This window comes from Hemiscyllium ocellatum, chromosome 2 (genome assembly GCF_020745735.1).
Source record: "Hemiscyllium ocellatum isolate sHemOce1 chromosome 2, sHemOce1.pat.X.cur, whole genome shotgun sequence".
Taxonomy (NCBI): domain Eukaryota; kingdom Metazoa; phylum Chordata; class Chondrichthyes; order Orectolobiformes; family Hemiscylliidae; genus Hemiscyllium; species Hemiscyllium ocellatum.
The window spans coordinates 75,161,691-75,179,686 of record NC_083402.1 but is presented as its reverse complement, the minus strand read 5'-3'; the positions used below and the strand labels follow the sequence as shown (position 1 = coordinate 75,179,686).

Genomic DNA, 17,996 nt, shown 5'->3' with positions numbered 1-17,996 from the left:
TTTCCTAAATCCACTTTGAACAAATCCAGTGCTTAAAGCCATAACACTGTTGACAAAACTCAGTAATTAAAATTGCTTTTAAACTATTTGCACATTTTGTAGTAATAGAAACTTCGCCTGATCCTATCCTGGATTTGAACCCCAAGAATCTGACTGCAGTTCTGAATGAGGACGAAAGCTATTATCAGATTGGGCCAGCAGAATTCTGCAACGATTTCTTTATGCTTTCTGTGACCATTGCATTTGCAACACAGTTAGAGCAGGTTGGTGAAAGCACTAGTCTCAATTTAGGATTAGTAATGTTAATCGTGTAGCAGTACTGATGAAACGTGCTTCAATATTGCCTGTTAGATAATTTAATTACTACTTCATGCTCTCAAGTCTTCAGAATAAGTTTAATTAAATTTTTCATCACTTGGACTTCAGCCTGTAATTCATTACTGCTATTCAAGTATTTTGAACCAAGACAAATTTGTTTTTTTAAGACCAGATTGTCTAGCTAGAGTTGAACCAGATTCTTTGATAATGTAGAAATACTCCTGCAGCTTCTCCATTTGATGAACGTAATGTTCAACAAAATGCATGAATTATATATTGCCCTTAACTGCCAAACTAAAAGGAAGTTCTTCTGACTGCTCACAGTGGAACCATAATAGGTCTTAAAATGAAATCTCCCACAGATGAATATGTTTCAGGGGATTGCTGTTTTTATCTGATTTTTACAGTTGAGGTTTTGGTCCTGACGTTACTGCTGCAAAGGTTTGTTTGTAATTTGTGTGTGGCCGTATCTGTATGCTAGGAGAAAGTGAGGACTGCAAATGCTGGAGACCAGTGTTGAAAAGTGTGGTGCTCGAAAAGTGCAGCAGGCCAGGCAGCATCCGAAACGTCGGTTTCCCTGCTCCCCAGCACCACACTTTTCATATCTGTATGCTAACAAAGCTTACTTTGATGAAAATTAATCCAGAGTGTAACTTTGTACTATTCTCAGTTGATTCCAAGTACAATCAAGCTACCAGAGGGGAGACCTGAATTTTTCTTTTACTACACTTTGCTGGGAAATGATGTCACCAATGATCCTTTCATTGATCTGATGAACCCGAACTTTGCACCAGAACGAGCTTCAGTGAGAATTCGGAGTCAACTAGATGTTCTCCAGCTGTTCTTATCTTCTCAACCAAATCTCCAGGTAGTTTTAGTATTACATACTGCAATTTATTTCTTATAGTATTTGCTGATTAGAGTGGGAAGAGGGCAGGATAGAGATGGCGATGATGAAGATTATTTGCCGAAAATGAAGTAAAGAGCAAGTGACGTGTTGGTTAAAGTAGCAAATAGTTATATCCACAGTGCTGACAGAGAGGTAGTTCCAAGATCTGAATTTAGCAATAGTTAAGAAACAACAGTATTGTTCCAGGTCGGGATGGTGTGACTTGGAGAAGCTTTGCAGGTGGTGCTGTTCCATGCATCTGTTGCTGTAGTCCTTTTAAATGATAGAGATCGCATAAAGATACAGTGGAAGGAAGCTCTTGGTGAGTTGCAGCTGTGCATATATATAGATGGTGCACACTGATTCCAAGATGGCGATGGAATATGGCACTTCAGCTGGAGCTAGTCGGCTCTGTCTGTTTCTTTTTTCTTTCTTTCTCTATTTTTCTCTCTTCTTTCTTCTCTGCAATGTCCTGAACTGCTGGCCTCAGCATTGACACAGTGAGGCGACCTCTCGGCCTGGTGTGGTGTCCTCTCAACCTGTGATGGTGGTCACTTGATGGCTCGATGTAGTGATCTCTCAGAGGCTTGTGGCAGTTTTTTGGCAATGCGAAAGTGAGAACTGCAGATGCTGGAGATCAGAGTCGAGAGTGTGGTGCTGGAAAAGCACAGCAGGTCACACAGCATCCGAGGAGCAGGAAAATCGATGTTTCTGGCAAAAGCCCTTCATCGGGAATGGTGATTCCCGATGAAGGGCTTTTGCCTGAAATGTCGATTTTCCTGCTCCTCAGATGCTGCCTGACATGCTGTGCTTTTCCAGGACCACACTCTCGAAGCAGTCTTTCAGCAGCCCAGTCCAGCAGTCTCCCAGCCTGGTGGTCATTCAGCCTGGCATGGTGATCTCCCATGGTGTGTTGGTCTTTTGATGGCATGTAGTGTCTTTCAGTGGCCTGGCATGGTGGTTTGCTGGCCCAGTGCAGCAATCTCCCAACACGGCGGGGTGATCTCCCAAACTGGCGTGGCGTTCTCTCTGTGGCCCATGACAGTCTTTCGGCCTGAGGTTGTCTTAGTGTAGATTTCTGGCCTTGAGGTGATTCAAGGCCTGGCACAGATTGGAGGCAATGTGCTAGCGTGAATTGGGTTGGTAGTACTGTTATTCTGAACTTTTTATTTCTCTATTTTTCTAATTTACTTTTATGATCTGTAATGCTAGCCTTTTATTTCTTTATTTTTCTAATTTTTTTTCCTTAGAACTTGGTCTGAAAAATCTCTACCTAGGTACCTTGTTTCCTAAGGTGGCTCCATAAATGGCGATTTGTAAACTTTTCATTGTATTCATTTGAGTATGTAAAGCTAATGCAATTCACTGTTCAACTTATTTGCGTATTCTACGAATCGCTCCGTGTGTAATACTCTCTGTGAGAGAACGTGTACGTGTGTATGAGTGTAAAGTGCAATCAGAAGCAGGGACCCTGGTGTTCTTTCTTTTCTTATAAAAACTCAGAAGTGTGAAATTAAGTTGCATAATTTCTGTATTCATTTCAAATAAAGCTAGCAAACTTGACTTCAGCTGAATTTTAGTCAGATGCCTTCTTAACCTGCTTGGACATTAGCAACTTGAGGAATACCTACGTGAAATCATTGTTTAGGCATGTTTTTGATGGAAGATACCCTAACCTCCAACCTGTATATCCAATGTGTTGATGAAATCTTTGAAACTCCAGATGCATCTAAAAATTTCTTTAAATACCATGATACACTCCATCCTGAACTGCCATTTGCTTTTGCGATGAAGCAGTGAAAGGTGCATTCTCTTTGTTGATATGCAAGTTGGGAAATCTAATGGATCCTTTACCACAAATGCAAACTTACCTTCATTAGTAAAAATGCACTTTGGGATTTGCATATTTCCTTGACCTTGTCAGCAATTGTGTAAATAGGGCTCTAGCCATTTGCTCATCTTGTAAGCTTATGTCAGGCATCTCTCTATGTCTTAGTACGTACAGATGATGAGCTGATGGTAGTGCCTAGGTAAGCCGGGGAATGTCTGCATGCATCTGGTACCCTTGGCAGAAACTGGAAAGAAGGGTAGAGAAAGCTTCCTAAGTTCTGTCTGATGTCAGGTGAATGTGTGACTATCTCCATGAACCAGGTGTGGCTGCCTTGGAGAACCTGGTCAGGCAGAGCATTCAGTATCTGTTGGATAAGGACTTGGGCTTCCATTCTATTGCGCAAGCCATGAATGGTTTTATTAATTGTCTTGATGAGATGATCCAAGTGACCTTGACAGCGATGCAGATCCTCCATCCCTTGATGGATGAAGGAGGTGAAATTACACCCAACAGGGATGAGGAGTGACAGCTGACAGCCAAGGATTGTCATCGTGAGACACTCCAGAGTTGTCCTACACATCACCTCCTCTCTGCCATGTACCTAAAGGTCAGGTCCAGGAGGTTTGAAGTACATCTCTTGATCCAGGCCCAATGGAAGAAGACTGCCAAAGTCATCGAGGTAAGGTAACATAGCTGTCAATAGGCTTCTTCAAGCTCAGTTACAGCTGCTGTGGTGGTACCCAGTTGTAATGGGAGGAAAAGAAAGGTTAAACAACATTGAATCCACGTTGGTTGCATCTTCCATGCAGCACTACACGAAGCAAAAATAGAGTTTAGAGATATATTCCTGAGGTCTGTACAAATTTGTTAAGACATTTGACCTGTTGCTTTCCTTGTTTACTAACACGAGAGCCAGTGACTACCGTAAACACTGACATGAGCGTCATGTGTAGCTGCGTGAAGAGTGCTGAGCCTTTCAATCACTGCTGTCCTATAGGAGGAACATGACTTCTGAAAAATGAGAACTTTAACTAGATGGTGGTGTTTCAGCAGAAATTCAGCACCATGCACGTCAGCTTTGTCTCTGATATTTGCACACTATGTTTGGCGTAGCTTGGCACAGCCATCATGTAACTGATCCTTTGATTAGGAAACAGAACAAGAAGTTATTGGTGCACAAGGAAACATGTTTGATAGTCTGTGACAAACATAGTATCAAAGTTTCAGTTATAAAATGAGCATTCCCTTGAGGGCTGGAATGGCTTTGCTTTGCAGTCGGCTATTACTTCAGAATGTCCACAAATATTCATATGAAGCTATTTGGCTGATTGGGCTGAAAAGTAGCAAGTAACATTTGTGCCACATAAATACCGGGCAATGACCACCTCCAGTAAGAGACGATCAATTCGTCAACCCATGGCATACAATGGCATTACCATGACAGAGTCCCCCAACTATCTGCATCCTGGGAGTTACCGTTGACCACAAACTGAACCGATCTAGCATGTAAATACAATAGCAATAAGTGTAGGTCAAAGGCTAAGAATGCTGCAGTAAGTACCTCACCTCCTGGCTCCTGAAAGCCTGTCCATTGTCTACAAGGCACATGTGAAGAGTATGATGGAATACTCCCCACTTACGTGGATGAGTGCAGCTCCAACAACAATCAAGCAGCTTGACACCATCCACACCAAAGCATCCCAGTTGAATGGCACCATATCCACTCCCTCCACCACCGAAATGCATTAACAACAGTGAGTACCACTTATAGTCTGCACCAAAGATCCTTAGACAGTACCTTTCAAACCCACAACAACCACCATCTAGAAGGACAAGGGCAGCAGCTACATGGGAAAATCAGCACCTGCAAGTTCCCCTCCAAGCGATTCACCATCCTGACCTGGAAATATATCTATGTGAAATTCCCTTCCTAATGGTATTTTGGGTCTACCTACAGCACATGGATTGAGCAGTTTAAGAAAGCAGCTCACCAATATCTTCTCAAGGGCATCTATAGATAGGCAATAAAAGCTGGCCTAGCTAGCAACGCTCACGTCCCACATCCATGAGTAAATTTTTAAAAATATTATCAGGCATAGCCGTTGTCAGGTTATTATGGCTTGTCTGCCTTGTCTCACTATTGCCCTCATTTCCTCAGCATCCTGATCATTAGCACTGCCTCCTTCAGGAACTTTATCAGATTGTCTTATTTTTTCCTTGCCTGAGGAGTTAAGTAGCTGCTCCAGAGCCCTTCTTTTAGATTTCCATTTATATTGAGCTATGTCTTAGTCTGTCTGATTAGCACAGGTCATTTTGCTATAAAGCGCCTTTCATTAAAACGAATTCGCTATAATGCGATTGATGAATTGGGGATACTGTTTCTAAAATGCAAACTTTTAAAACATGCGTTGGCTGTAATGCGATTACATCACCAACACCTTAATTGCTGGTTGTAAAGTGCGATTTTTCTGTAATGCAGAATTGCACATGAATGCAACTATCATGTTACAGAAGAACCACCTGTACCGGCATGCTCTTCGTGAGCAGTCCAGACATCGGAAATGCATATTCAGAAGACAGTTCCCTCCTCACTGATGGCGCTAGTGAATGCGTGTGCTGCATTGAAGCACTGATGGATATCAAACTGATGGTTTTGCACTGGGATCATTAGTCAAAGTCCAGCCCTAGAGATTGTGTTGGTGCTGACAGACATTCAGAAAATCTGGGAGTTTGGCATGTTGTGACAGCTCACTGAATAGTGGGCGCAGGAATTGTTGTCTATGGTCACAAATGCACTGACCATTGAGAGAGTTTCATCTCTTGCTTTTCGGGAACCTGGTTGGATGATGCCTGGGAGTTCCCAATGCCACATGACTGCAGTCGATGGCTCCTGGAACCTGAGGGTACCCAACAATGACAGCAAATCCGATGGTTTTGGCACCTTCCCTTTCTGGTTCTGTGGTAAACAGGACAAACTGTATTGTTTTCTGTGAACTCTTGATTGTGTTTGTGGGTTGATTTGGAGAAGCCACATGTCCCTAAATGAGCCTTGAAAGGAGCCAGTGGCTCAAAAGTTCAATAAAATAGAACAAAAAATTGAGGATACTAAATATCTAAAACAGAAACAGAAATTGCTGGAGAAATTCTGTTGCTTGTTCTTCCACAAATGCAGCATCTTGAGTGTCTTGTTTCTGATTCTGTTGTCCTTGCTATTCTCTTCTTTTCCTTATTCTTATCAAAGTTAAGCCAGCTGTTTGGTAAAGTAAATAAAAATGTGACATGGGTGTCCTGATCTGCGAAGAAAAATCTGTGATGAAATCAATGTTTTCCATTTGAGATTTTGACATAATTGGTCTGACCTTTGGATTCCTATCAGGCTGCTCATGTATTAGGTGAAAACATGCCATACAGCCACCTCAGTGTTCCACCCCTGACTCGTGACTGGTGTTTTCATTCTTAATTCTGCCATGTGCAAAACTGTGTCGACTTATTCTTTCTTGATATTGCAGAAGTGGTCAATTTACCACATTATACCCCATTTGTTCGATCTTTGCCCATTCACTAACTTATCTAAATCGCTTCATAGCTTGCATATGTCCTCTTCACAATTAACTTTGCTGCCTGTCTTTGTGTTGTCAGCAAATTGGTATCCTGCACAGATGTTGATAGTGGAGGATTCAAAGCTGTCCTGCATGGTCTTGATTTTTGCCCCTGATGTAGTAGAGAAGGAGAAATTGGCACCTTGCTTTGCAGACTGGGACCACCTCAAGCCATTGACTGATCAAGTCCACGTCTTTGGACTGGAATTAGAGGCTGCCCTTGATTTAAATTGCAGGGCCCACTGGCTATCTTTCTTGACTTGACTGAGGACTGCTGACAACTGTCCTGGCTTTGTGTCTGTGCTAAGTAGCACACTAATGCAGCAAAACTGTGAGCTTAGGGACAAGGCACAGGTGTGGTGAGCTCAAAGGTGCTCAATACAAAGAGAGCAAACGAACATTCTGCGATGCAGCTTCGTCCAGTCCATGCACTGGATGCCTGCCCCTGAGAGCCATTTCTTGCTGCAGCATTCCAGCTATTATTCCCTTTGCACTTTGAGGTGCAGCACGGAAGCACAGAAGCATATTTTCAGTGGATAAGAGACGTGCCAAGAGTTAGCACATGTCTGATTCCAATATCTATTGCTATGGGCTATGTGTGACCAGTGCCAATGGCGCATGTCCATTGTACTGATGACCAACATGAAGGATATTTGCAGCCAACATTGAGTTGAATACACTTGGTATCCACTCTGACTCCCATGTCCGGATTTCTCAATGGCTCATTTGCTTACAGCAAATGTCTTCGTAGAAAGCTGCATATTAATGAGGTGAAATCAGCAGTTAAAAACGTTGTTAGCAAGCAATAGCCTTAGTATGCACTCATTGCTGTCTAGCAAGAATTTTGAGTCCACACCCAGTACCTAGTTAAAATATGTAATGATTGTTCCTGATGTTGAAGTAGTCCTTGCTGGACTTCTTGCCATTTTTTCACCGCAGTCCATGTCATTTGGGCCTCTATGCAATTGCTGAGAAACAATTTCCCTTAACTGGAGAATCTTTAACTAGGGGGTGTTGCCTCAGGAGCAGAGATGAAGATACATTTCTTCAAAGAGCAAGTTTGTCAGTCTCTCAGAATGCTCTGTGTCCTGAGCTTTGAATGTCTGTTCAAGGCTGAGATTGAAAGAGTCTTCAAAACTAAAGGAATTAAGGGATTTGAGGATTGAATAGAGAGCCTGGAGGTATGCCATGTTCTTATTGCGATAGAAGAAGAACTGCAGGGATTCTGTACTCAAAACATCTCAAAAGCCTTTTGTATTTTCTTTCTGAGTCATACCATAGTTGAAGGTAGAAAGAGCCAAGGACCCTCTTGTTAATTGCTGAATTGCCTATCAGGGTAAGGACTGCACATGGCAGTCTACAGTTTGTGGTGGAATACAGTACTATTTTTTCTGATTGCTGAGAGTGCCTAATGTATACCCAATTATAAACTTTTGGATCTTTTCTGTCCCATTTAACAAATTGATAGTGCCATAAAACATGTGACCTGCTCCTCCAAAAAATGCCATCATTGACAGGAAAAAGATCCAAGGAGTCGTTCTATCACTGTCTGTCATAGGCATTATCTGGTAACCAATAGTGATGTTTCTGACTCAATCTTGATGATGGATACTGAAGTTCCCCCACCAACAGTGAATCATACCATGCCCATATTGAGTTTAGTGCATCTTACATGTGGTGTTGAGATGCAACTGAAACCTGGTAATCAGCAGAAGCAGCTTTTTCCATTTTGGTCTAATGCTATTCATTATCATTGAGTTTAGAGACAATGTTGAGGATTACTGGGACTCTACTTCCAGATTGTTCTCCCCATAGGATAGAAAGTAAATAGAGATGATAATTAGAGATAACTTAGAGCATTTGTTGTACAATACAATTCGGTGAGTCTGAAATTAAAGAAAATTGCCTGGACTGAATTTGCCTTTGTCAAAAAGTGTGTTGGTGGAAAAGCACAGCCAGTCAGGCAGCATCCGAGAAACAGGAGATCAGATGTTTCAAGCAGAAGCTCTTCATCAGGAATTTGCCAATGTGTCTAAATCTCATGCCTCACTCACAGCCACATGATCAGTCTAGTTTTATTATTTTCCATAGTAGCTTAGTACAACTGAGTGGCTTGTTGGATGGTTTCTGTGGGCAGTTAAGAATCAGCCATAGTGCTGTACATCTAGTATGACATAAGGATAAAGGTGGCAGATTGTTTTCCCCAAAGGGACAAGATAGGTAAAATTTGTTAATTTTAATATTTTAAAAATGACATCTGAAATGTCTAAAGTCTAGTCATGCCTCTGGATGGTGGATTTAAGTGCAAAATGAATGCTCCACTTTGTTTTCTCCTTTAAACTTCAGATTCATTTGTGCTGTGGCGACAGGTCATTGGGCAGTACAGAGGTCTCACTTGCAGGATTATTAAAAAGAGGTCAAGAAATAGATCGGCACCCTGCAGCAGTTGAAGGAGCTTTTACTTTGGTGCCACCTAACAAAGCAAAGCAAAAGGACCCTCCTCTGCCACTTGAGTTGTCTCCGACTGTGGGCGTGTCAGTAACTCTTAGAAAAGAAGGAATAAAATCTCAGGTAGTTACTATTTGCTTTATTTCATCTATGATGCAATTTTTTTTCCATTGTGCTTGCATCCAGTCACAATTTACTGTAAACCTGTCAGGAAAGTAATAATTCTTTCTTTCTGATTATTAACCATGTGGATAGAATAGAATAATTATTGTAATTATGTTTAAAAACTGGTGGTAAGGATGTATAAAATTGTCAAAAATACACCCATCTATTTTTAATAGATAAAATGTCTTGTAGTTCTTCCACATCATTTGATATTTTTGTTATACATTCCTATTTTTACCTTTGTAGTGGAAATTACTGTTGAAAACTTGTCACAATGTAATTGCCTTTCCTACTGATGGAGGTGCTGCTGCACTACATTTAACAGGAATGCATAACTACAGAATGTCAAACTCACAACTACAATTTCTGTTTCAAACATACACATGTTGTTCTAAGTGCTTAGAATTGTATTACAAGGTTAAAAATACATGATCACATTAAAATGGAGGCACCAGTACAGATATGCAAACCAGTTTCATTATCTTACATCTTCAAATCCTGCTTCTTCTGAAAACTATAGTGGTTTTGACCACATATTGTTGGAATAAATGAGTACCAGATAAAACTATTATTCTGAAATTATTTTCTAATCTGTTTCTTGTTAGAGTTGTCCAAGATTTGTTTCATTGAAAGGCGTTGAATATAGTATTGCTACTTGATGATTCTACACTAATTAGGATTTGTTTGTTAGGTTAAAAATCTTTGCTTTTTAATTCTTTTGTGCTAATTAACTAATCAGGAATTAAAATTCTGAAGCTGATGTAATTCTGTTTGTTATCTAATGAGTGAAATATCAGTGATCAATGGAGATCTTTGAATCACAGAACTTTGAATCTGTTTTCTGTCTTAAGAGGTTTTTATATATTCTGATTATAAACCTATATAATTTGGATGTTGAGTATTTACCTTTTCCACTATTAACCAAATAACATATTTTTAAAGCAATCTAGTCCAGGTAAAATGGAACCTGAACCTAAGTCTCCAGTGATGCAGCGAATAGTTTCTCCTCAAACTGTTAAACCTTCAGTTCCTGAACAAAAGCCCAAGACTGTAGATGTTGCAAGCATTTCTCCCGAACGTGGTGATTCCCCTCCCAGCAGAGACCAGGCCACAGAAAATGAGGTGAATAGCCTGCAGGGAGAAGAAGATAAAGAGATTCAAAATGGTGAGTACAACTTGGCATTGCTAAGGCACATTATTTCTGTGACTGAATTAAAAATATCACAGGGCATAATTTGAAGTGACCTTAGGATATTTGCTGTGCTATTTAGAGCTATAATCCTTAGCTTTGCAAAAGATATACAGCACAGTAACAGGCCTTTCGGCTCACCCAGAGTGTACTTGTGTTTGTGCCCCACTTGAGTCTTTTCCCATCTAACCTCATCTAAATTTATCCTTGGAGTCCTCTATTCACATCTCCCCTGTATGTTTGTCCACTATATAAAAAATAATTCCAATAATAGAAGTAAATCAGGAGGTACAGGATGGAAGGAACTTAGTGAAATTACAATCATGAGGTAAGTGATGCTAAGCAAACAGGTGGACCTGCCGACTGACAAGTCTTCAGGTCTGGACAGACTAAATCCAAGATTCTTAAAGAAGGTTACTAATGAGTTTGTGAATGTATTGGTGTTAATTTTCCAAAATTCTCTACAATTCAGGAAAGATTCAATTAGTCTGAAAAGTAGCAAACAAACCTTTCCAATGAAGAAGGGAGAGAGGCAAAAAACATAACTCTAGGTCAGTCACCTTGATGACTGTCCTGGGAAAGGTGTTAGAATTGATTAATTAAGAGATTATAGCTGTATAGTTAGAAAAACACAGGGTAAGCTTGAAGGTTCAGCATGATTTTGTCAAAGGGAAATTATATTTAACCAATTTATTGGAGTTCTGTGAAGGAGCAGTACACCCTGTGACTAAAGGCGAACTGAGACATACTGTAGTTGGGTTTCCAGAAGGCTTTTGATAAGGTGCCACATGGAATATTATTGCAAAACATAAAAGTGCAAGGAGCAGTGTGTTCCATATTAGCATGTGTAGAAGATTGACTGGCTGGAAGAAAGAAGTCATCAAAAATGGATTGTTGTCTGACTGATAGTAAATAACTGATGGAGATCTTTTGAGGCAGTGAGTTCCAAAGTCACACAAATTTCTAAGAGAAAATAAATTGATCTAGTCTCTAAAACTGGGACCTCAGGTTTTCACAATTTACATCAATGATTTAGAAGCAAGAACTTGCCTATGGCCATACTAGTAAGAAAACGACCAAAGTCGTCTGATCTTAGAAACTAAGCAGACTCAGGACTGGTCAGTACTTGCCTGAGAGACTGCCTGGGAATACCAGGCACAGTAGGCTTTGACCATCTTGTGGCACAGTGGCACCATCCCTATCCCTGGACCAGGAGGCCTGGTTTCAAGTTCCACCTGCTCCAGAGGCATGTAATAAAATCTCTGAACAGGTTGAATAGAACAATAGCTTAAATAATTTAAAAAAGCAAGAACTCGATAGTACATTCACAAAGTACACAAAGATAAGTGGGTAAGTATCTTGTGAAAACTTTATTAGAATGTTGCAAAGTCATATAGATAGGTAGATGAGAGGGCAAACTTCTGGCAGGTGGGGTATAAAGTGGGAAAATGTGAAGTTGTTCACTTTGATCAAATAAAAAAAAAGCAGAATATTTAAATAGAGAACAGCTGCAGATTTATGAGGTCTGGAGGGATTTGGGCTTTCTTGCGTTTGTGTCAAAAGATTAGTATACGAGTATGAATTATAATCAAGAAGATCAATGGAATGCTCTCCCGTTATTATGAGAGAACTGGAGCATAAAAGTTAAGGATGCTTTGCTTCAGTTTCACAGGGCATTGGTGAGATTACATCTTGAATTCTGTGTGCAGTTTTACTTGCCTTATTTAAGGAAAAATATGAGTGCTTTAGAGGCAGTTCAGAGGAGGTTTTCTAGATTGAAACTGGAATGCGCGAGCTATCTTATGAGGATAGATTTGATAGAATGACTAGGTTCCGTGGAAGTTTAGACTTGATTGAAATGTATAAGATTCTAAAAGGTCTTGACAAATATGTGGAAAGAATGTCAAGGACCAAGGGGCACTTTTTTTTAAAATTAGAGGTTGCCCTGAGAGAACAGAAATGGAGAATTTCTTTTTCCCCCTTTGAGGGTTGTGAGACTTCGGAACTTTTTGCCTCCAAGGCAATGGAGGCAGAGATCATTAATTATTATTAAAGTTAAAAATCACACAACAACAGGTTTATTTGCAAGTACTAGCTTTCAGAGAGCTGCTCCTTCATCTGGTAACTAGTGGAGCAGGATCATAAGATGCAAAATTTATAGCAAAAAATCAGTGTCATGCAATTAAAACAATATATTGAACAAATCTAGATTGCTGTTGTCTTTCTTCTTTTAGAGTGGAATGCAGGTTTTGATTCATTAATATATAAATCCCAGAACTACTTTTAAGTCACCTTCTCAGATAACCTAAGGTTTTATTAATAAAAGGTGATATCTCAGCTCAGACAGTGTATTAAAGCTGTGAGGTTAGACTCTGCCTGTATTCCAATCTTGAGTTAGATTGATTCTATTTCAAAAGTAGGAATTTGTAAAATTTTATATGGATTAACTGCCTGCAGGTTGTGTGCTTTTTGAGCAAAAATAGAATGTGTCTGCAAATACAATTCTGCAAGTGTAAATTCACCCCATAGACTTATGAGTTTGTGTGTGTGTGTGCGCGCACATGCATGTAAGGGAGGGAAAGTGAGTGCGTGTGAGAGAATGTGTGTTTGCATGTGTGCGTGAGTGTGATGGAGTATAAGCCTGTGAGAGAGAGAGAGAGAGAGGGAGAGAGTGTGTGTGTGTGTGTGTGTGTGTGTGTGTGTGTGTGTGTGTGTGTGTGTGTGTGTGTCTGCGTCTGCATGAGTATGTAAGTGTGTGTGTGTGAGTGTAGTGTAGTGGGGTCATCTGTAGTGTGAAATGAGCCCAAAGTCCCCTTGAGGCCATCCTCATGGATGCCAAACTTCCTCTGCATAGCCACTCTGCATTGTTGCACATCTCAAAGTCCGCCTTGGAGACTGGTCACCCAAAGATCCGAGGCCAAATGTCCCTGACCGCTGAAGAGTTCCCTGACTGGGAGGGAGCATCTCTGTCTGGCGATTGTTGTGCAGTATCTGTTCATCCATTGTCACAGAGTCTGCTTGGTCTCTCCAATGTACCATCCCTCTGGGCAACCTTGCCTGCCGCATATGAGATAGACTGCATTGGCTGAGTCAAATAAGTACCTGTCGTGTACATGGTGGTGGTATCCCCATGTGTTATGGTGGTAATGGGTGTTCCCTCCCAATCTGTGAACACTTCAGCAGTTGGGGCATTCAGCCTCAGATCTTCAGGTGACCATCCTCCAAGGTGAACTTCGGGATATGCAATAATGTCGAATGGCCGAGCACAGGCTGACAGCCGAGTTCAGTACACGTGAGGATGGCCTCAACGGGGAACTTAGGTTCTTGTCACATTACAGGTAACCCCACTATAATGTACACACTCTTACACACACATACACACACACTCTTACATACATATGCATGTTCTCTCTCCCACACACACCCGTCACACTCATACCCACACATACACACTCTCTTCCAAGCCTATACTCCATCACATGCACGCTCGCACTCTACCGAGCATGCATGAACGCACGCAATACGCTCTCACATGCACTCACACTTACACACACACACTCACATGTACACTCTCTCTCTCTCTTTCACTCTCACATGTACACACACATGTATATAAGTCTATGGGTGAATTTGCATTTGCAGAGTTGTATTTTCAGACACGTTCTATTTTTGCTCAGGCAGTCAATCCATATAACATGTTACAAATTCCTACTTTGGAAATAGAACCAGTCTGACTCAAGACTGGGATACGGACAGAGTCTAACCTCACATCTTTAATACATTGTCTCAGCTGAGATGTCACTTTTTGGGCGGCACGGTGGCACAGTGGTTAGCACTGCTGCCTCACAGCGCCTGTCGACCCGGGTTCAATTCCCGACTCAGGCGACTGACTGTGTGGAGTTTGCACATTCTCCCCGTGTCTGCGTGGGTTTCCTCCGGGTGCTCCGGTTTCCTCCCACAGTCCAAAGATGTGCGGGTCAGGTGAATTGGCCAAGCTAAATTGCCCGTAGTGTTAGGTAAGGGATAAATGTAGGGGTATGGGTGGGTTGCGCTTCGGCGGGTCGGTGTGGACTTGTTGGGCCGAAGGGCCTGTTTCCACACTGTAAGTCTAATAAAATAAATAAATCTAATTTTGTTCGTATAAAACCTTAAGTTATCTCGGAAAGTGACTTAGAAGAAGTTCGGACATTTACAGATGAATGAACTGAAACCTGCATCCCATTCTAAAAGATAAAAGACTTAACAGCAACCTGGGTTTGTTCAATATATTTTTTAATTGTATGACACTAATCTTTTGCTATAATTTCTGTGTCTTCTGATCCTGCCCCAATAGTTACCAGATGAAGGAGCAGCGCTCTGAAAGCTAGTATTTCCAAATAAGCCTGTTGGATTATAACCTAGTGCTGTGTGATTTTCAACTCTGTCTACTCCAGTCCAACACCAGCACCTCCACATCATGAATATTATTAAGATAGAGGTGGGTGGAATTTTATTAAGCAGGTGAGATAAGGATTATTCAGAGTAAATGGGGATTCAGAAATTGAAATACAAATAGATCATGATTTTATTGAATAATGGAGCAGGTTTGAGGGGACAAGTAGTCTATTTCTTCTAGTCTTTTATATGTTCTTAAATAACTCAATGCTATTCACTTCAGCCTGTCCCAGAGGCAGTCAGTTCCACACTGTTGCCAATCTTTGGGATAAGGAAGTTTATTTTGAATTCCACATCAGGGTTCTTGGTAACTGTCTGGTGTCGATAATCTCTTGTACACAAAGACATTCTAGCTATTTATGCTCTATTAAAATATTTCATTATGCTAAAGATCTTTATTAGGTCACCCCTCACCTTTTTTTTTCCCCAAGAGAATGATGTCTACCTTATCAATTCTTTGCAGATACGTAATTGCACATTTTTGGCACTATAATTGTGAAGCTTCTCTTCACCCTCTCCAGTGCATGGATATATCATTGAATTAATCGTAGAATCCCTACAGTGTGGAAACAGATTATTTGGCCCAATGGGTCCATACCAAACAGCATCCCACCTAGACTCATCCCGCTACATTTCCCATGGCTAACCCACCTAGCCTGCACATTCTTGAACACTATGGGCAATGTAGCTAATTTTTGGATTCTGGGATGAAATTGGAGCACCAATCAGAAACCTATGCAGACACGGAGACGGTGTGCAAACTCCATACAGACAATCGCTTGAGGGGGGGATTAAACTGGAGTCCTTGGCACTATGAGACAGTAGTGCTAACCACTGAGCCACAGTGATCAAAACTATATGCTGTATTCTGCATGGACTAAGCAAATTTTCGTGAATGTTTGTAATAATTTTCCTATTTTCTAATTCTATCCCTCTAGCAATAAGGCCTACTACTTGGTTTGCTATTTTTCATAGCCTTGTTATCCTTTGGCATATATTTTGTTGTTTATATTCTGAAATGTCTTTGCTGTATGCCACAAGATTTGGATCTCCAAAGTAATAAGTGAACTGCAGTGTTCCAACTAAATGGAATACCTTGCTTTTATTTATGTTCAACTTCATTTGCCAATTACAAGTTAATTCATGTAATTTGTTGCAGTCTTCCTTAGTGTTGACTAGCTTTCCTAGAGTTTAGTTTCATTTACAAATTCAGAATTTTTGATTTTAAAATCCAAACCATTTCTATTAAACTATTGAAGTTGTTAACTTGGTATGTACCACTGTCCTAAATCACATTAATTATAGACATTTTTGAATGAGCCTGTACAGAGACATTATTACACACTTCTGGAGCAGAAGTTGAATCTGGGCCTCCTGACTCAGAAGTAGGAACAATACCACAGCTCCACAAAAGTCCTTTCAAATTCATTATACTGTAGTAGTGAAAATTGCCAGAGCTATTTAGACAGTGGTTGAATTAAATTGATAATCATTACTTTTTTTTTGTCTTTACTTGCTGTGATAACTGATTCTGGTGAATGTATAGACAAACAACAATTAGAACAGCAATCAGGAGCAGCATTACATTCCAAGGCACATTCATCTCAAACTGTTAAACCTTGCCAAGGTGAGATTCAGTTTAATTATCTGAGTACTTATACAAAGTCTTTTTAAACTCTCTTATTAGTACAATGGATTTTGCAATAATAATGGCACAGATATTGTCAGTGATTGCTGTTAATACTTCTCACTGTTGTCTACACAAGTGGAGTTTAAGCTTTGAAATCCAGAAGTTGATAGTCATTCTTTGCTTCCCCGTGGAGTGTGCTGATGAAGTCCTTCCAGAATTCATTCTTTAATGCTGTTAGCCTCTCTGTAAAATCCCTTGAAAAAATATTTTTCATTGTGTAGGTTTAAATGCATTCTTAATAGTGTTTTAAGTTCATCACAATTCTTGAATGACCTGAGAATCAAATTTTATATTTGTGAAATGTCAAATTTCTCCAGGTTTTCTTTAGATGTTGCATATTTTGGCTTTTATCCTAATCTTGTGTATGCCCCAATGATATATGTTCCCTGTGTAAAATTTCTAATCAAAAATGAAAATCCCGCAACATATGCATTTCTCAATATTTCTCTATTTGATTAACCTGCAGAATACTGAATCTACTACACATTAAAAGTTTCTATGAAAAGTGTTGCGCAATGCACAAGACTGCTTCAATGAGAATTCTCCAATTTTCAAACATTCCGAACTGAACTTATCTCAAATTGAGTAACATATGGACCTGGGGTGCTCATAATATGGTCCTTGCTCCAAAATGTGAATGTTTGTATATTAAATTTCAAGTGGGACTGGGACCAGAAAGAACTGTTACTTTCATGGGGGTAAAATAGAGAAAATAGTTCAATACTTAGGACGAATTTTTAGGCTCAGATATTTCTTGCAGCTGACAGCACGAGCTTTCTCAGAAGCAAAGTTAAATAAATGCTCTTGATGAGAGGGCATTTGGGAGACATTGGAATAGAGACGGACACCTTGATGAGAGGTAGAGATGTAGCAGCAGTGTATTATATAGACCAAAAGAAGCATTTCTTAAAATGTGGTAAATTGTACCTTTAGCTGTTCATGTTTATTGATATGAGGTTATCTTTTTCTATTGTTTAATCTTTAATAACAAAGTATAGTAATTGTTACCATGTTTAATCTTGGATCTAATTCTGCTTTGTGATTCTAAATTTTCTTTTCAATTGTGACATTTTTAGAGTTAAATTTCTTTCCAGTTCCAAAGCTTAACTGTACTACCACATTGCTTGCCGTATTTTGATCTCTAAACCAATATTGCTTTTCTTGACCTTGTTGCAAATATATATCTGGAAAGTGAAGCACATTATAGTCCTCTCAGGAGTTTTTTTAAAGTCTGCTCATTGATTCCACACCTTCTTTTGCCCTACCATTAGTCTGAAGCAAATTCTTCTAAGAAGATATGTCCATTTACAGCCTTGTTTACTTATTAAATATGTAATGAAGTCTCAAATTACTCTCTGCTGGATTGTCTTTGTGCATTATTATGTGAGTTGTAGTTTCACAAAACCAGGAAGATATATCTCTCGTCATTCATT

The 17,996-nt window shown here is 40.0% G+C and overlaps 1 protein-coding gene across 2 annotated transcripts in view; it reads left to right on the top strand.

The window, feature by feature from the left end:
* The window catches only part of cep120 (centrosomal protein 120), a 101,663-nt gene that overhangs the window by 23,589 nt on the left and 60,078 nt on the right, over positions 1-17,996 (top strand). Inside the window, exons 5-9 of one of the 2 annotated variants that reach the window (XM_060837686.1) lie at positions 103-263; positions 989-1,186; positions 8,984-9,208; positions 10,193-10,415; positions 16,420-16,500. In XM_060837686.1, coding sequence (XP_060693669.1) covers positions 103-263; positions 989-1,186; positions 8,984-9,208; positions 10,193-10,415; positions 16,420-16,500 — 888 coding nt within the window. The remainder of the gene's footprint in view (positions 1-102; positions 264-988; positions 1,187-8,983; positions 9,209-10,192; positions 10,416-16,419; positions 16,501-17,996) is intronic. The other variant, XM_060837694.1, reaches the window with a different exon arrangement.